Raw genomic sequence first — 19,637 nt, forward strand, 5'->3', positions numbered from 1 at the left:
GTAGCTTCGATCTTCTTCTGCTCTTGAAGCCGCCTCCCCATTTGTGGGCCCACTTTTTTCCTTTTCTTTTTGTTTACGTTTGGGCTGTGTTTTTGCTGAGATGATCTTGAATCGGCATGGCGGCTTTCCTCTTCCTCTCTCTCTCTCTCCCCCGCTTTCATTCCCTTGGAGAGAGAGAGAGAGAGAGAGAGAGAGAGAGACAGACAGAGACAGAGACAGAGAGACAGACACAGAGATTTCCTTAATTTCTTCCTCACATGTCGCATTCTCATCATCGCTCCTACACTCAACCTTTCTCATACAAAATAATTGAACTATCCACTAAATCGTCTGAGATTATCAATCAACACCAAAATATGAAGTAGAACAACCTTTTTTACCCGACCAGATAGGGGAAAAAATAAAAATCTTTATTATTATTTTAGCTTAGAGAACATATGTTTGTAAATATTTTTTTTTAAAAAGGACTGTTCGTCAAAATTTTCCTTATGTCTTCTGAAGCAATGGCAGAGGTTTGGAAAAATTCAAACTCAAGGGGCATGTGAGAAGACAACAAATCTTTGACTATTTTCAATATAGGGTTTAAGTCAAAAGTAATTTTTTTTTTTTTTTTTTTTTTAGGCTGTAAATTTCAAAGAGCAAAGGAAATATTATTTTGAATGATTTGAAAGAAAAGTACAGATAACCACCACTCTCAAATTATGCAAATATTGCTTCTTTTTTAAGCCATCCTCTGCCTCTGTGCCACCGCCATTATCATCTCTTTATCCCCTTCACCACCTTGGTCCACAAGTCACAAAAAAAACACCAAACACATCCATCATAACCCTAATTAAACTCGACCTCATCCGCTCCACTTTACCTCAAGCCAACATGTTTCGTAAAAGGGTCTAAATTACCGTTCGTCATTTCGTGCTCCTTAGCAGGAATTAATCTCTTTGTTCTTACAACATCTGGTTGTTGGTTCGTTTCGAGGTCTCGAGCCATTTTTGATAACTTCGAGGGAAGTGTGTGTGTGTGTGTTGTCCATGCGTTTCATGGTTAAAATTTCAGTGTTTGTGTATGTTTGTCACTCTACATTACCCAACACCCTTGCCTCCTCTGACTTTCCCTGCTGCCCACAAGGCATTGCCAAACACTTGCCATAAGGAAATCCAGCAAAATGAAAGAAGAGACGAAATCAAGGGAGGAATCAAAAGAAAAGGCATCAACTAGACAGATAGGAACAAACTCAGAGTTCATCTCCCTATGAAAAAATGACAGTTTCTGAATGAATTTGCATTGGTGCAGAGCAGCAGCAGCAGCCGCCAAAGGCTTCCTTACCAGAACTTGCATTCATAATAGTTATGTAAACTTAGCAGTACAAACGAAAGTTGCCAAAAAAATGTCTTGGACGGCTCTAAAAGCACACACAAAAACCCAAGAACTCTCTCTCTCTTTCTCTACAAACATTACCACAGATTGCATCCTCACAATGGTTGTTTTTTTTCTTTTTTTACTGCTCTTAAGACTATTACTATCTCCTAACTGCAAAACTTACATGCATGATATACTCATCGTATCGTCAAACCATGAAAACTCCTTGTCGAATTCCATATCCATCGGAGGAAGATCGAGCGCCCCGACACTGTTTTCGATGCTGTGTAGAGTATAATTGTCTCTGAAGTTCGTGTCATGAAAGAACTGATCAAAATCATTGAAGATCAATGAATTGTCTTCAAGAACTTGAAAGTCCAATTCCTGAGTATCTAACCGCGGTAGTGTTATCGAGGTCGGGGTCGGGGTCGGGGTCGCTTCCACGATGTCTAAAATGGACTGCTCATCTTCATAGATCGATTTCAGGATGTCTTCATCATCTACCACAGGCATACATCCTTCAGTGATTGAATGTTCCATAGTTTGATCCACATTGCTGCATAAACTTTCACAACAAACATCAAGTACAGATGATGGTGAAGGATGAGAAAACAAAGCTATAATGTTTTCAGATTCATCTGTGTAATCAGCAACTGATCCATCCCGTTGCTCTCGGCCGAGCTCACCACTGCCCTTCGCCATCGATTGTATACTTTCGAACTCGTGCTTCTTTCTCTGATAAGCAACAGCAGCTTCCTCAGCGGTGTTATAAGTACCAAGCCACAATCTTCGGCCACGAAACGGATCTCGAATCTCTGCTGCATATTTCCCCCATTTCCTTCGTCGAACGCCTTTATACATCGAAGACGATCTTTGTGTTCTGCTACTGCTTGGTTTGACTTCAGCCTTGGTTCTAATTTTGCCTCCATGTGAGCTCTCCTTGGATATCTTATGGCGGATATCTGGCACTGATATCTCCCAGACAATGTTTTTAGCATCTTGATTGACATGTTCATCTTCTTCACTTGAGTAGTCGGTGGCATCAGGATCGTGAAACAGTACACGAACTTTCCTCATAGAAATGGACTTTCCTTCTCTTAGTTGCTTCATTTTCTTCTCCTCCTTACCATACATATCTTGATTTGGAAACTGCCTTCGGAACCTCAGAATATAATGAATGAATAAACGAAGGCAGGAGAACAGAGGAAGTTTTAGCGATCTTCAATGTCAACGAAAACCCAAAACCCTGAAACAAAAATGAACCAAAATTGAGAAGAGATTATGGTATCTTGTAGAAGCTTGAAACCTCTTCACTCCAGAACAAGACCTGCAGGAGAAAAGGGGTTTTGAATAAAACAGCCATAAACCCATACATCGCTTGAAAAGAATGGAATCTCAGGTATTAAACCCCTGAAATAAACGACTAATAAGAAAAACCCACATACCGATTTGATGTTAATTGCAGAAAAAAGGGTTGAAAAGGTTGTTGTTGACGAGAACGAAATTGCATGTGAAGGGTGAAGAACGGAGACAAAAAACAAAGGCAGAGCTGCTTCAAAGCTCCAGAGGACAGATGAAACTCAGAAGACATAAATCTCTCCACAAAACCCCCCTGGTGAAGTATCTTATCGACGAGGTTGTGATTGAAAGAGAGGAAAACAATGAACACACAAGCTACAAAAGAAGAAACGCGCGAAATGGGTCAGAGAAGCATGGAGTGGAAAATCACAGAAACGTCAAAACCCCCACATAAAACAAAAGAAAATCATAAGCAATGGCTTAGAAAACGTCGAAAACAGAGTGGATAGAGTTCCCAAGAGCATGAACAACCGAGAAATGAAGCAATAGCGATTAGAAGGAGGGTTTAGAGGACTCACTGAAGTCGTCTGAGAGAATTTGGTTGGAGGCGGAGGGGAGTCTGTGATTGAATTTGGTTTGAAGGGGGTGTGTGATTCTGTTGTGGATTCGTAGCCCTCCAACACAACAGACGACACAGACACAGAGCCTATCCCTCTCCACGCTCTCTCCCTCTCTCTCTCTCTCGGCTTTTTTTCTTCTGAATGGAAGTGTGAAATGAGGCGTTTTAAGGTGAGCTAAAAAGCCTCTCGCGTGCTGCTGCTTGGGCCATCTGTCCACCCAAATCCAATCTTCACCTCCGGCTCCAGTCAAGCTTTTCTTTTCTCCCTTAATTCTCACAATATGGATGCTATTTTAGTCCTTTCTAGGATGTTTTGTTTTGAAGATCTTGGGCTTGGATTTAATGAATCACCAACAAATCTCACTCGCCCACCATAGAATTTAAAATGCTACTTTTTATGTTTTTTAATATTCCTTTTGTTTATTGTTCTTTGGTTTTGGTTGATTGAATAAACAATTTCCTAGTGTTAGAGATCTTGCCATGGAAGGGCATGCATGGTTTCCATCCATGTTTGGTTACTATAGTTTCAGAATAACGTGCTCCTCTAGACTACACACTTAGATACTTGAATTCAATGAAAATAACGTGTTTTTTTTCCTAATTGCTTAACTTCTAGTAAGTTGGTTCAACCTACTAAACTAAACCGTTCCAGTGACGATCACATGGCAAACTGTTTGAACAATTGAAGTGTTCGGTGAGGTTGAGGCGGTTGGAACACTTGTATTTATAACGTAATAACTGAAAATGAAATGAAACCGTAAAAAACGTAAGGAAATGCATGTAAATAAAAGTAGAATACCCACAAAATTTACACCCATATTGCCTACATTGCACCACCTTAAAACAATTTATTACCATTAATTATGCCAACTAATTCGTGTAATTTTAGTTTATTATTATTTTCATTTTTCAATAAATTTAAATTTGAAATATTTAGACACGTGCATGCACCTCGAAAATTCAATTAAAATAGTAATAAAAATTTAATTTTTACAAAAGACAAACCAATATCACCAAAATATAATAATATTACAAGTTTAGACGGTTTAAAATACACGAAATACAGAAACTAAAAGACAAATATGAAAGAAAGTCTAGACTTGAATGTAAGTATGTGTGTGTATATATATATATAGTTAGTGATCCCCTGCAAACAACATTCCACGTGCACCTTTGTCTCAACTGCTACATCAAGCTCCAGCTCAAACCTAATATTTTAAAACCAAATGATGATATATATATATATATAAATAAAAATAAAAATTGCATCATTTTATTTTGACTACTATAGTATTTTAAAACCAAATTTGGGCTTTTCCACTTTTTTTTTTTTTTTTTTCTCCACTCGTGGTAGGTTCAAACGATATTTCTCTATTTGTCTTAATTTTCCCCCACAATGACTTCTTTTTATTTATTACCTTTCACTTTTCTAAAGCTAATAATGTCATCTAATATATATTTGTGTATTAGAAAATTATAATTTATTTATGGTTTTAAAAAACAAAATCCAAAACTGCTTAATGGGTTGTGGCCCAACTCCAGTTGAATGTCGGCCCAATTCATGTCCGGTCCTATTCATCCCCAAGTTGCTCAAAACGTCTAACGGAGTGACGTGGGCATAATGAAAATGAATGACGTCACGTAGATTCCAATTGTTCCATCCGACGGTGGAAAACGAAAGGGCCGCAACTATAACTACTGATCAAAGAAGCTTGATCATTTGGCAAGAAATAAAAAAAATGGTCTGATCTTGTCGGAGAAGAAGCAATTAGGAATGGAGAGAGAAAAGAGGAAGAAAATATCGGAGGGGGAGAGCGGCGGAGTGGTCGTAGAGACGAAGAAGAAGACGAGAAAGGAGGAGAGAGAGACGGCGCCGGCGGAGGTGGAGGTGGAGGTGGAGGAGCCGACGACGGAGGCGGTGGAGGAGTTCTATGCCATTTTGAGGAGGATGGATGTGGCTTTACGGTACTTGAAAGAGGTACAGAAGAGGCCGACGGTTAGAATCAGACAGGTCGAGGAACATAAGGAACTCAATTTAAATGAAGTGCCTCCAGCAGATTCTACTGATTAGTTCCTGGTTTTTTTTTTTTTTTTTTTGCCAATATGAAGTTATTAAAGTTAATTTTAAATTTATTTCTGTTAAGCACTTCAACTCTAATGTAAAGTCAACCGAGAAAATATTTGATTATGTTATAGTTCTTGATTAAATAATCGTAGTCTGATATTCATACGATCTCACTATCATTTAAATACCGTAATAATTTTGGTTTATTTAAGTATCTCTCATTTAATTGTGTACATGCTCGCTAGCTTCCGTATTTAGTTTGTCCTCGAATCACATCCTACTAGAAGAGGTTCAATACTTATACTATTAATAAGACTCTATACTCTAGATTTGATATCATATGATCCAGACATTTCTCTAGAGATGTGTTAAAGAATAAAAAAAAAAGTGGGATTGAAAGTTGAATCGGTTAACCACTTTTACATTAAACACAAATTACCAACTAACTCTAAAATATAATAAAATATATATTTTATTATTCTTTTAAAAAAGAGTTATTTTAAAGTTTGTTTTTTATTAAAATACTCATAAATCAGAATATTTTCTAAAAAAAAAAAACTATGTTACAAACATAATATTTATTAATTAAGAAAACCTACGACGTCATTTTTAAAATTAACAAATTTATTTTTTAATATAGAATATATATATATATATAGTTAAAAATATATTTAAGTTAAAAAAGCTAAGATTTTTCTAATTTATAAATGTTTAATTTTTTTTAAAAAAAAAACAGAGGATAGATGTGGCATTTTATGAAGGTTGCGTGATCCACGAGGTAAGTGCGAGGGCTGTTTAATTATTTGAGAACGACGTCCATGGAAAACCTTGCCCTTTTTTTTTTTTTTTTTGTTTATTATCATTATCTTAATTAATTTATTTTGTTTTTATGCTCGTAATATAATTCCTCCAATAATTCGACCCCACGCTAATATTTTCCTTTCTATATAAAATAAACAAATATATCATTTACTTAAATTCCATAAATATGATACTTATCTAACCTACCATTCTACCTATATTACTTATCAACTACCCATCCAATTAATTATGCTCCATTTTGGAAATTGTAAGTTTGACCCAACTGTGTAACGGAGTTTGGGAGAGAGATTTGAAATTTGAATTTGACACATGATAGGTCCCAACATTCTTTTGCATCCTTCCACATGATCACATTATTTGTCTTTACTCACATGCATTTTAGGAAGCTTTTATGGTTGAGTCATCGAAAAGAAAGGTAGAGTTTGTTAGTAATAGCAGTGCCTTTTCTATTCTCGTAATCACTTTCATTCGAACATAGGATTGGTTTAGGACTAAACAGGTATTATGTTAAAAGTTTTTGAATTTTTTATTTTTTTTTTGTAGGTAATTGATTGAATGATATTTTGTTTATTCAGGGGGTTGAATGAAGGATGAAGAAATAATATGCATTGAAAGGGAGTTTGTGTTGTTGGGTGGTGGGTCAATTCATATTATTTAGTTTGCTCACAAATCTTCCAAATGCCTTTCAATACGCCACCAAAAATAAAACCAAAAACTCAGCTTCCACATCAACTTCACAGCCAAGGTGTCAACAAATTATTTATAATTATGCTCTCATTTCATAATTCTTTACTTTTATTTACCTTTTTCCCAAATAAATATATGAATTATTACTCAATTTTATTCAAATTTAACAAACATAAATAAGTTTTAAAAATGAAAATATGAGTGATATAAAAAAAAAAAATACAAATAGTCCTCAAAAAGGTCGTAAAAAAAAGAAAAAAAAAAACACGATATTTGAGATTTATTTATGTATTATTATTATTATTAGTCTCTTTTCCACTCGAGCATTCTTGACTATTCTCTAGGTGGAATTTTTCGTCTCCAGCTTCCTATAATTTTCGGCATAGAAAAATTAACTTTTTTTTTTTAAACGGTTTAAAATATTGTGAGGTCTCATCCAAAGTAAGCTAATTACATCTAATTCAAATTATCTAACTTCACTAAATACTATACGACTTAAATAGCGGTACTTAGGGGTAGTTTCGTAAACACAAATTATTTAACTCTAAATATTTAATAACACGTTTTAAATAATGAATTATTAGTGTCATACCCACACGTGATTAGAGTCTACGTTTAATTTATTATTATTATTATTATTATTTCTAAGAACTTATTAACTCCCAAAATATAGGTTAGTTGTGTAGCTTTGAATTATCATGGGTCATACATAATCATCTTATATTTTTAGATAAAATTATTCTTCTTTATCCATTACCATTAAAAATATTAAATTTCAACCATTTGATTATTTTACATTTAAAATTACAATATTTTAGTCTTTCTAATTAAAAAAGATCTAATAAAAAAAGAAAAAAAGAAAATTAGATCCAAGGTTGGTTCAACATTTTAAAATTTGAAGGAAAAAGTCAAAAATTTTCGAGTTGACTTGATAATAAATGTGAACCGTTGGATTGTAAATTTGAAAAAAAAGAAAACATTAAAATCGACCAGGGACCCACAAGCTATTACTTGAAAGTTGCAGACAAGATTGCCGTTTACGGCTGGGGAAGTGCGGCACGGCAGACAAACGGGAGATAACGATCGTTACGATTTTTTTATTTATTTTTCAGGCGGCGTAAATGGTTAGGTCGCCGTTTGCGTCGTCTGTAATTTATTATTTACTTTAATTCTCTTTAATATTTATTCAGATTTTTTCAACCTTTTCTTCATCCGTTGTTTTCACCCTTTATTATTATTATTATTATTATTATTTTATTATTAAATTTGGAAGTGTTAGGAAAGAAAATTCGTGAAGTTATTGCAGGAATATTTAAACTTAAAATAATTATTGAAACTCAAAGTACAAATAAAATAAAATAAAAAGAAGAGGACCGTAATGCAAAACACAGGTGATTCGAGGGGGCAATGCGTAGTCCGATTCAACGCCGACCCCAACGATGCAATTATTAAGAAATTATCCCAAAAAAAGAAAAAGAAAAAGAAAAAGAAAAAAACGTAAATGAACCGAAAAGGTCAAGAAGGCGAAATTCAATGCCCAGTCAGTGGGACCCGCAACGGACTTCAAATCTTACATTTAAATTTAGTTAAATGAATAAATGAATAAATAACCATTACCAAATATATATATATTTATTTAAAAAAGGAAATTGAAAAAGAGGAGCAGAATCATTGAAAACAAACACAGAGGATAAAATTGGAAGAAAGGAGAATGGATTTTCTAAACCCTCTCTTTATTCGCCACGTGTCCTCCTCTTTTATATCCCTGTTTCCCCTCTTTTTAAACGTCGCCCCCTCCCATTTCTAGTCTCTCACACCACTTCTGCAACCTTTCCTTCATTCTGTTCTCTCTAATGGCGGTTTAACCTTTAAAGCCCTAATTCTTCTTCTTCTTCTTTTTCTTTTATCTATTTCCTTCTTCTTCCATGGAAAATTGCACCGACAACAGAAAGCGAGATCGCGACAAGTTAGACGTCTCGCTTGCCGATTCGGCCGAGTCGAAGCTCAGACGACTCAACCCAACGGAATCGAGATTTGTAAAGCCATGCTCCAAGTCGGAGCAGGTAGGTTCCGATGGAGATGATTTGAGAATCGATTTGGCAGATTCGGATGAGATTCACGATAAGTTGCTGAACATCCTTGAAGATTCCGACGTTGTTGCGGAGCGAGATGAGTGTATTCAAGGTTTTGAACTCGATTCATTTATCCGAAGCTTCGAGGAGGAGATTCATGCCCTACCCCCAGCGGAAACGTCGTCGAATCAGAATGAGACTCCTCAGGCGGAACTCGGATATCTTTTCGAGGCGTCGGATGATGAACTCGGCCTGCCGCCGACTGTAGGTTCGAGTAATGAGGGGACGATCGAGGCGATTGATTTTACGCCGGCTTGTTCTTGGCCTGGTGTGTTCGAGATGGATGGGAATGTAGGGTTTGAAGATGAGATACCGTGTTATGACTCGTTTGAGATTGGAATCGGCATTGGTTCCGGCGCGGCGGAGGAGAACGGTTTGGGTGGGGAGTTTGTTGCATTGGGCGGTTTGTTTGATTACTCGGACGTGCCGTTTCGACCGGAGTCGTTGTCGGCTTTGTAGAGATAATTTCGAATGGGGCAGGTGCGCTTGGCTTCGACGTGTTGATAGGACACGACGTCGTTTCAAGTTTGTAGGTTGTAAATCTCAAAGAACAAACAGAAATCTTTCAATAGAAATGTAGAATTAAAAAAAAAATATATATATATTATATATATATATATATATATATTTTTTTTTTTTTTTCTCTCTTTTGTGGTCCCCATGATATTGTTATTTATTATCTGGAGGGGTAGAATTTTGGTGGAACAAATTAAGTTTTTTAAATAAAAAATATTTATACAATGTGCTAGCAATTTAATTTTCAAATTATAAAAATTATATTTATAACGCTATCATTTTGGCAGTACAAATTTTTTTAAAATAATTTTAAAATTTTAAAATTTATATTGAATTTTTTACTAAAATTTAAATATTTAGACCAGATCACATTGATATAAAAAAAATATTTATAAGCTTAAGTTCGAAATTTATGGCAAACAACATTATTTTGGTGCAGTTTTAGCAATAAATATGAGCATGCTTGTGGTGAAGTGTTTTAGTCCGAGAAAAAAACTGGCTTAGTGATCGATGTGATCGTAATACCTGCACTGGGGTTGTGAGAGACGATGGCATTTCCTTACGTCTTGGTTCCCTCCATTCATATTGATCAATTATCCTGTTGACTTCAACTCCTATCGATCAAAGCATAATACTTGAGTTAAAACCCTAATTAATTCTTTAAATGTCAATCCATGGATGTGACAAACATATCAATAATATTCAAAATAAAACTTAACATAGTCATTTTTTTCTTTTTCTTCTAATTAATTTACAAGTGAAACAACATTAAATATATATATATTTTTTTGGTTAAATTATAAATTAAGTCTTTAAATTATAGATTAAAGAATTAATTGCTTTTGAGATATTAGATTGGTTGATCCAAATCTTACTCCTATTGCAGTGATTTCCATATCATTTGGCATCAGACCTCTACCTATGAGATATTAGATCAACGAGTTGATCCAAATCTTACTCCTATGCAGTGATTTCCATATCATTTGGCATCAGACCTTTACCTATGACTAATTTCCTCAACGAAATATAAGGAGGGTAAGAACTAAATTGATAACGAAATCTGATTGGTTACCAATTTTTGACATATTTTTTATAGCTTGAATGCTTAAAATTCACTATACATTAATTTCGAAGACAGTTTACGTCCCTTCAAAAAATTATTAGGAATAGAGGGAAGTATATTAGTGATACAAAATTCTATCTCGTTCGTACTAAAATGAAAAGGGTACATGAATGATTACAAGATGAGCTAGAAGTACATTAATTTCGAAGACAGTTTACGTCCCTTCAAAAAATTATTAGGAATAGAGCGAAGTATATTAGTGATACAAAATTCTATCGGTTCATACTAAAATGAAAAGGGCACATGAATGATTACAAAATGAGCTCAAAAAATTATTAGGAATAGAGCCAAGTATATTTGTGATACAAAATTCTATCGGTTCATACTAAAATGAAAAGGGTACATGAATGATTACAAAATGAGCTAGAAGTACATTAATTTCGAAGACAGTTTACGTCCCTTCAAAAAATTATTAGGAATAGAGAAAAGTATATTAGTGATACAAAATTCATACTAAAATGAAAAGGGTACATGAATGATTACAAGATGAGCTAGAAGTCCTCCATTTTCTCTCTAGGATCAACCACATAAAGATTATAATCGTCCATCGGTGTCAAATGACTCAAATCTTTGAGTATTTCGTGGTTTGTGGGATCGAACCAGAGATCGAGACTCTAGATAGGAACAAGGGATTCCATCTCTCTCTTTTGGATTAGTGTTCTCCTTCGAACCATTCCCTTTATCCTCCTCCACCACCTTAGCTCCCAACGACGAGTTCCAATATGTCAAACTTTTCGTTATTTTATTTTAAGGTTTTGAATGTGAACGCTTAAGTCCATGACATCATTTTATGAATGATTTTAAATGCATGTTTTCGCATAGAAAGGTCACATCATGCATGTGATCTATGTGAATAGAAAATTAGTTTGTCTGCTTGTTCAAAATTTCTTACATATCATATTGGAAATTAGCATAAGTTTGTTAGCGCGACTGGAAAGGTGCAATTGAAGGAATACAATATCCATAAATATTCTTAACATTATTTGATTCAAACAAGTCAACTTTTCTATATATATACCCGAGAAACAAGCTCCTATATAATACACACCTTATTAGTTATGGTACGTACAATTCCATTGTATATATTTAGATAAATAAAATTAGAAAATTAAGATGGTACAACTTGTGGATCTAACCGTATACTAATCCTATTGTGCTATATAAATCAGACAAAACCAAACCAAATCAGGCAAAACCAAATTGGGTTGTAAAAAGAAAAGCGAGCAAGCAAAATGAAGTCTCAAACCATCTTTTGTTTCATCATTTTGCTTGCTTTTGAATCAAACATGATTATTAACCCAGGTTTTGCCCAATCTGATTCCAAACGCATGGACCCATTTTCTTCGTGGGAAGTGGATATTTTGAATGACATGAAGGACTCCACTCTGGTGGCTCATTGCAAGTCGAAAGACGACGATTTAGGCGAGCATGTGATCAATCCTGGAGGCAAATATTTTTGGACGTTCCATGAAAACGTGGGGCAAACGACACTATTTTGGTGCAATTTTAGCAGCAAACGCGGGAATGCTTCTGGTCAAGTGTTTTGGCCAGAGAGAAGCCGCTGGCTTAGTGATCGATGTTATCATAATACCTGCATTTGGGCTGCAAAAGACGATGGCATTTCTCTACGTAGTGGTGCTTTCGATTTATATGAATTAATGTACCCTTGGAAGTGATGGATGCGTTTGGTTTATCAATAAAAAGTATTAATTGCTCAACCTTTTTTTACTCTATTTTAATTCAATGATGGAGGGATGTATGGGTATTAGAGGCAAAGAGGAAGATAAATTAGGTTAAATTAATTTCGGTTCCTCCCGCCAATCCTCAATCAATCCAATCTCTCTATCAAACCAAAATCACAGCCTCTTGTCTTGCCATTGTTGTATCTTCTTCACTTCACTCCTTTTCAAATCATTCAAGAAACGCCCCACCAGATATGAATATTGCTGCTTCTCTATCTTCACTCGCCGCCCTGCGCCTTCCTATTTGTCTCCATTGTTTCCCAACATATTGCTGCTTCTCTATCTTCACTCGCCGCCCTGCGCCTTCCTATTTGTCTCCATTGTTTCCCAACCTTCAGAACACCCATTTCCTTCCCTTCTCTATCCTTAAATCCCCCAAGTTTGCATATCTTTTCGTCGATGACTTCTTCCATTACTGCGTCGATGTCCACTTCCTCACCTCTGGCCCCCGATCAGCTTGCTGTGGAGGAGAAGAAGCCCGCGCCGCCGCCGAAGCCATGGCTGATCGTTGGCCTTGGGAACCCCGGGAAGAAGTATGAACGCACTCGCCATAATGTCCGTATGGCCCTATCTTTTCGTTTACGAATTGAACTTGCTCTTTTTTGTACCATTTATTCTTTGCGGAAGGATTATTCATTTATAGTATTTATGTAGGAAATTAAATTCTGTTTCATTGAGAACGATGTTGATCGAGACGATTATGCCTTATTTTCTGTTGGATTAACTGGGTATGCCGTTTTTCGCGTGGGAATCCCCTTAGGATAGGTTTTTCGAGCATGAAGTTTGGTTATCTCGAGGAAATTATGATTTATGTCGATTTACAAAGCTGGAGAAGCATGTCTTATCTAGTGCTGTTTTTGTTATTAGCCATAATTGAGTGTTGTCTGGATGTCCTTTATTAAGACGAATTGAAGCATGGCAGTCCCTGATGCTATGATTAATATGATTAATTTTCCAGGTAGGTTTTGAGATGCTGGATGCTGTTGCCGAGGTTGAAGGGATATCCATGAGTAGTGCTTCCTTCAAAGCTCTGATCGGGAAAGGTGTGCAGATTCTAACGATCCCGTTGTTCTTACCTACTGCTTTTTGACAATTCTCGACCGTTGATGAAATTAAAATATCTGGTTAGAACTTAGAAGTACATCTAGCTGCTAGTTTGCTTGCCTTGAACGGGCTTGCTGGTACATTACTGTCTCCTTTCTTTCCAAAGATGTGTAAAATCTTCTTCCTTATCTCTGTGATGAGATGGTTTCGCCATGAACTACAACTTGGTAAAATAACAATTAGATTATCTGTTTTCAGACTCATATTGACTTTCAAATTCTATTTGTGCATTCTCAAACCATAATAAGCAAATTTTGCTGGTTTTAGTTTGTTTGACAAGATACTTTTTTTCTTTAGTTCAACAATTGGAGGATGGAGGAATTGACCATAGACCTCAGGATAGTAATTATTGTTTTATCTCTTAGTTTGCATGCACCTCAACTATTTTTATGTATCAACCGTGTAAGCCTACTATTTTTTATGTTTGTGATGGAGCCCAAATATATTGAAATGTAAAAGGTAATGGACTTACTATATACTTCTCAAGTATTTGAGGTACTTCCACCACTCTTGTGATACCACTCAAGCTTGAAGCCACTAAACAATTGCATGCCTTCATATCTCCCCTCTAACTCTATTTATAACCATGTCCACGGACAACTTCTTACCTAATTACTAATACTCCCTTATATTTCCATTTCTGTCCTAATTGCATTCATATTAATTTGGATGCCAAGGAAACTCCTAGGATATTATTGAACTCATTCTCTCTTGGTTAGTACGTGGTTTTTATTTATTTTTGAATTCTTTTATGAAGATAAAATATCAAGAAAAACCAATTTTTCTTTCCCCCAAAAAGGAGTTATTGTCTAGGAAAAATTATTGAGGATATGATTATTTCCAGCTGGAGATTGCTACAATAGTGAAGATATTCTATCAATGTTTACTTCGTATTTCAGGTTTCATCGGGGATGTTCCTGTAATGCTTGCCAAGCCACAAACTTTCATGAATGCAAGTGGTGAGTCTGTAAGTAAGCTATCTCAAGGACCTCCATCCATTTTAATTATTAGGTTTACCCTTTGGTCTCAATGATTGATTTGTTATGCATTTAACCTTTGATTGCAGGTTGGTGCTATTGTTTCCTACTATAAAATTCCATTGAAGCAAGTCCTTGTGGTAAATATTTTATTCCCCATGTAAGACTATCAGTTTTCTTGACAAGAGAGGAGGCTGGGCTATGGGGTGGGTATCTATGTTATTCACTTTCTTTTTCCCCTACATATAAGCCTTGAATTGGGGTCCTTCAACAGATATTCGATGACTTAGATTTGCCTTTTGCCAAATTGCGGATGCTGCCAAAGGGTGGCCATGGAGGACATAATGGGTAATTGTCTTTTATGGATTATAATTCAGCTTAACGCTTCATTTTGGGTGTCTCAGTCTTCTGCTGAGTTTTGTGACATTCATTTTCTAATATCCTTAATACTAGGAGGTATTAGTGGTAGGTTTTCATATGCTTTCTTCAGGGTCATGCTGCAGAATATCCCCTGCCTTTTTATTTTTATTAACAGAAGTTGTATAGAGTGAGCTTCTTACCCCAAAAAAAAAACAACAACAACAAACACAAAAGTGTGATGGAGTGAGGAACTTTTTATTTAATACATGATGAAAGGTTTCTGTGGGCGTTTTGGCCAATCTATTTCTAGCCTTTGTATCCGAACAATGCCATTTTTTATTTACCTATTTTCTTTATTCTGTTAGGCAATCCTGCATGTGTTGTCCATCAGAAGAAAGAGAAGCATATTCCATTTTAAAGGATTTCTGGTTGAAAGATTGTGATTTTGCAAAATTTTATCCCTCAAGGAAAAGTATACTTTCTCTAAGTACGGTCTTTTACTTGAAAAGTTTTGACCGCAAAAGTTTTCCTCCCTATAGAAAAGCATGCTTTCTTCACATATGAATATAGATTTTTACTCGAGTTTTGTAGCTTTTTAAGAGGAAAAATTTTGAGTTGACCAAGTAATAGTAAATGTAAAAGTTCATTAGATCAAATAACGTAAGCTCAGTACAAGCATCTGGGAATACGAGTTTTTATTGAATGATTAAGATGTAATAGAATAAACATTAAGAGGAGCAAAAGACATAGAAGTGTAACTTTTAATTTGTTTATTTGGTATGTGTGGCAGGATGAGGAGTATTATTGATCACTTGAAAGGCAGTCGTGATTTCCCTCGGTTAAGAATAGGTACGTCTCTTGAGGCTCTGTTAACACCTCCACACTGCTTTTATATAATATCAGCTGTTAAATGAATGAAAACATTCCAGGCATTGGGCGCCCTCCCGGGAAAATGGATGCTGCGAACTTTGTTATGCGCCCCTTCAACAAACAAGAAAGAGAAGAGGTGTGTAAAATGGCATCCCATTTCCACAAAATAAAGTTTGTTGATAATGGAACTCAGTTTTAACCATCCAAGTGGAATCTCTTTTCAGTTGGATTTTACAATGCAAGTCGGAGTAGACGCTATACGGATACTTTTGCTGGAGGGGTTTAACAAAAGTGCAACATTTGTCAACACCAACAAACCTCTGGAACAAATAGGCTGAAAACATTCAGCGTTTAACTTTAAACCTTTTTATGGACTCTAATAGGGCTCCAGCCATTTTGTTTACTGTATCAAACTGCTTTAGAAACTGCTTTATACACAGGCGGCATTCGCTACCGGTTTCAACTCTACGGTAATTATTGAACCCCATCAATGTAAGCACATTGTCTTTCTTATTGAAGCATCTCTCTCTGTCTCTTGGAATTGAAATATGTTAAGGCATAAAGTAGTGATCTTTGAAGAGATCAATGAAGCCAATAACCTCCCCCACCATGCAGCAAAGAAACCAAGGACAGGAATTGATAGAAGGGAGCAAGCTGCCTCTACGGCTCTACCTAACTTTGAATGCTTTAATTATCTCATCTAGACATCACCGAGGGAGGCTATTCTTTGCCTGTCTTGTCATCTTCTTCTCCTCTACGCATTTTCTCTGTAGGGAGGCTATTCGGCTCTACCTATTCTTCATGTTTGTCTTGCCTGTGTTTTCAGGTTTCTGGTGAATGCCTTCTCTACGGAATTGCCTCGTACGTGGATGATTTCATGCAGGTGGACCCCACATAATTTTGAATGTACGTGATATGCTTCAAAAACTAATTATTTCATGGTATTTGTGTTTATTTATTTATTTTTAAATTGATTCCTACTATTTTAGAAGTTTTTATTTAGTATTTATGGTTAAATGTCTGGTTAGACCATGTTGGCTTGAAGATTTAAAATGTTGATGAAAATATTGATATTATGATGATGTTGATGGATATTTCAGTATTTTACTTTAGTATTACATTAATTCTTACATTTAAAGAAGTGTTACATGCATATTAGAGTTATGTATTAATATTTTTTTTTTATGAAAGACGTTTAGAGGTAGAAATTGTATTTTTTTTTACGCATTTTCTCAATTTTTAGCATTATGGAACCGTCACCTGAACCCACCACCTCCATTGTTGTCCTTTGTATATATATTCCTATGCACAATGACATTTCCCATGTGCTCTCTTTAATCAAATCAATCTACTCCAAGAATTCCTTCTTTTAGTTGTAAATTTGAAGACTTTTTTACATTTTAATTAATTTTATAAGATTCCTAATTTATCATAAAGCATCATCTTTATTCACATTCGAATTCATCCCAACTTTTTCCCACCGGTGATCCACTACTTCAATTATTGGTCTATGGAGCTTGAATTAAAATATTATAATGTTTTAATCCTAAGCTCGAAAGCCCTTTTCTGATTTTCCATCAAAATAAAAGTTGAAAAGGTTTTTGGGTTTTCTCCATTAATGTGAATTTACATTTTTAACCTTTGATTGAAGAAAATGAAAGTCATACCAATAGAGTCCGCCATTATTGGCAGCAGAAAAGGTTTGTTGGTTGGGGGGAGGACTCACCGACAATCGCGCCCCGTGGCCCCCACATCCGTTTGAAATGGAGGGCTATCGTGGTCCTTGTTGCAGCGTATCATTTCTTGAGGCGTCCCTCAATTCTAGCATTTAATTATTCGTTTATTATGCTGTGTCTTCCCCTCCCTATTCAGCGTATCAGTTTTTTTTTTTTTTGTTTTCTTTTCTTTACCTGAAATTCAAAATTTTAATTTATATGAATCGACCAAAAGTTTAAATTAAAAGAAGAAAAATGTATAAGAATGTCCAAAACTTGTCAAAATTAAAATACAATAATATTGTTTTTTTTTTTTTTTTTTTTTTACTATAATTGCCACTCAACACTCAACAGAATCTCGGGTGAAAATGAAAATCAAAAAGAAAAAGAAAATGGCAATTAAAAAACCCTAATTTATAATTTATAATTTCCCTTCTAACATTTATTGGGTGAAAATGCTACCACCGAATTAGCCAAGTCGAAGTTGACACGTGTCCCTTGCTGCTGAACGTTCCCTATGATGGACAGCGACGACGTCGTTGGGGCGAACGCAAAACAGAAAGTTCCGGCTGAATCCACCGGAATGAGGTAGTTCTTCGGCGCCAGCTGCAGCGACTTTCCGCCCGAGAAATGAAAAGATACTGTCGGAATCGTCACTCTCGATTGCGACGACAGATCGTAACATGTGTCGAATAATGCGAAGCTGTTCGCCTTCTTCAAGTACGGTGTGAGCCTCACGAAGGCGTCGCGAAGGGAGTTGTAGGCCTGAGTCTGCAGTCTAGTTATGGCGGTTCCTGAATCTACGATGATGCCGCCGTGGCCGGAATCGTCCAATTGAAACAGAGAAGGCGGAATAGAGAGTGGATGGCCGCCGACGCTCAAGCCGGTGAGTGCAACGTAGTAGAATGTATTGACTCTTCCGCTTCTGAGTAATTGAGCATTCACCGAGTCATTCGGTGCAGCGGAATTGAACTCGAGAGTTGATGCTGAACCAGAGTCGCGGTCGACAAGACAGTACGAAAACGACGAAGCTTTCATCTGAGAAGTTAGGGAAAGTGATCCGCCGCCGAGACCAAGCAATCCGGCGGATCCGATGAACAGTCCTTCGTTGTCGTGGCCACAGCCGAGAGCGACGTTGTTAATCGCTCCGGAGTTACCAAACGACAGCGTTTCAGTGACGAACTGGCCGACGGTGAAGGAGCCATCGCCGTACGAGACCTGGTAAAGACACTTCGCAGAACGACAACCAGACATTTCAAGAGCTTGACAGTGCGGAGATTCGCAGGGAAGGGAAGTAAAAGAAGACGAAGTGGTAGGGTCAAAAATGGGGTCGGTTTGCTGGTAACAATCCGTACAAGGCTGACATTGAAGCCAATTGATATCACTGCCGGTATCCAGAACCATATAGAATGGCTTGGCCGGTTGACCAACGCCAACGCGGGAGAAGTACTCGCCACTCCCCTGACTGGAGCCAGAGACAATGGGAGTGCTCAGATCCTCCGGCAGAATGTCCGCGTTCAACGGCTGAAGATCCGACCTAGTCAAGTCGCTTAAGCCAAATTCAAGCCTATCATTAAGCGATTTAACTCTAGACGAGTCACGGTCGAGCCGGGAGAGGACCAAGCTCCTGTAGTCCGTATGTCCGGCATTGCGAAGAGCATCACGAGGGTGCAGCTGCAGAGAGAAGGAGGAGGAAGAAGAAGAGTTCGCCGGAAGAAGCAGTTCCTGCTGGTGGAAAGAGGTCAAAATCTCAGGGTCGAATTTAAGGACCTGGTGGGCTTGTTTCAGAGAAGTAGAAACATCGAGTGAAGCGGAGGAGGAGAGAGTGAAGGGGAAGAGAGAGAGGAAGAGGAAGAGGAAGAGGAAGATGGCGAAAGGACAGAAAGGTAGCTGATTTGGCTTTGCAGACGCCATTGTTAAGGCGGGGTAAATTGCAGTGAAAGATAGAGTTGGAGGGTTTGGGTTTAAAAAGGAAGAGAGGATTTTAATTGGGAAGATGGTTGAGTTTGGTTTGGGGTTGGTGGCAAACCCTCTCTAGTCTCTGCTACTCCCTAGTAAAGTAACCATTATGCCTTCTTTCTCTTTCTTCTCTATTATATGGCGTAAAAGTCCATCATTTTTTTCAACATTGGAAATGTACATATGTCATGCTGTAATCAATAAAATAATAGCAGTATGGATAGGTTGGAGCAGTTCAAGTTGAGTAAATGAAGAGCAGATCAAGTTGAGTCCTCCTGCAACACACCCGAG

At 36.7% G+C, this 19,637-nt stretch overlaps 4 protein-coding genes across 13 annotated transcripts; 2 read left to right on the forward strand and 2 right to left on the reverse strand.

Annotated features, from left to right (window-relative positions):
* Positions 1 to 1,263: 1,263 nt before the first annotated feature.
* LOC111489915 (ethylene-responsive transcription factor ERF118-like) lies at positions 1,264 to 3,428 on the reverse strand. 4 transcript variants are annotated; one of them, XM_023138314.1, is made up of 3 exons: positions 3,234 to 3,428; positions 2,802 to 3,030; positions 1,264 to 2,602 (listed from the first exon to the last, which is right to left on the reverse strand). In XM_023138314.1, exon 3 carries the CDS (start codon positions 2,488 to 2,490, stop codon positions 1,537 to 1,539), a length of 954 nt encoding a protein of 317 aa, XP_022994082.1. In that variant the 5' UTR covers positions 2,491 to 2,602; positions 2,802 to 3,030; positions 3,234 to 3,428; the 3' UTR covers positions 1,264 to 1,536. The 4 variants fall into 4 exon arrangements, with proteins under 4 accessions (XP_022994082.1, XP_022994081.1, XP_022994084.1 ...); XM_023138313.1 differs by having other exon boundaries at positions 1,264 to 2,683; XM_023138316.1 differs by lacking the exon at positions 2,802 to 3,030.
* A 5,202-nt stretch (positions 3,429 to 8,630) lies between these two features.
* On the forward strand, positions 8,631 to 9,564 carry LOC111489916. Its single transcript, XM_023138317.1, has one exon. It carries the CDS (start codon positions 8,774 to 8,776, stop codon positions 9,437 to 9,439), a length of 666 nt encoding a protein of 221 aa, XP_022994085.1. The 5' UTR covers positions 8,631 to 8,773; the 3' UTR covers positions 9,440 to 9,564.
* A 2,816-nt stretch (positions 9,565 to 12,380) lies between these two features.
* On the forward strand, positions 12,381 to 16,776 carry LOC111490211 (peptidyl-tRNA hydrolase, chloroplastic). 7 transcript variants are annotated; one of them, XR_002719505.1, is made up of 10 exons: positions 12,386 to 12,559; positions 12,627 to 12,916; positions 13,320 to 13,404; positions 14,365 to 14,432; positions 14,532 to 14,582; positions 14,717 to 14,790; positions 15,593 to 15,651; positions 15,732 to 15,808; positions 15,897 to 16,164; positions 16,288 to 16,776. XR_002719505.1 is itself a non-coding variant. In XM_023138739.1 (9 exons), exons 1-9 carry the CDS (start codon positions 12,556 to 12,558, stop codon positions 16,008 to 16,010), a joined length of 822 nt encoding a protein of 273 aa, XP_022994507.1. In that variant the 5' UTR covers positions 12,386 to 12,555; the 3' UTR covers positions 16,011 to 16,776. The 7 variants fall into 7 exon arrangements, 4 of the variants coding, with proteins under 4 accessions (XP_022994509.1, XP_022994507.1, XP_022994508.1 ...); XR_002719506.1 differs by having other exon boundaries at positions 16,499 to 16,776; XR_002719507.1 differs by lacking the exons at positions 15,897 to 16,164; positions 16,288 to 16,776 and adding an exon at positions 15,168 to 15,274 and having other exon boundaries at positions 12,381 to 12,559; positions 15,732 to 15,749.
* Positions 16,777 to 17,709: 933 nt separating this feature from the next.
* LOC111490538 (protein ASPARTIC PROTEASE IN GUARD CELL 1-like) lies at positions 17,710 to 19,446 on the reverse strand. The gene has a single exon (XM_023139184.1). The coding sequence runs from the start codon at positions 19,299 to 19,301 to the stop codon at positions 17,823 to 17,825; it is 1,479 nt and encodes a 492-aa protein (XP_022994952.1). The 5' UTR covers positions 19,302 to 19,446; the 3' UTR covers positions 17,710 to 17,822.
* Positions 19,447 to 19,637: the final 191 nt, after the last annotated feature.

Source organism: Cucurbita maxima, unplaced genomic scaffold (genome assembly GCF_002738345.1).
Source record: "Cucurbita maxima cultivar Rimu unplaced genomic scaffold, Cmax_1.0 Cma_Scf00015, whole genome shotgun sequence".
NCBI lineage: Eukaryota > Viridiplantae > Streptophyta > Magnoliopsida > Cucurbitales > Cucurbitaceae > Cucurbita > Cucurbita maxima.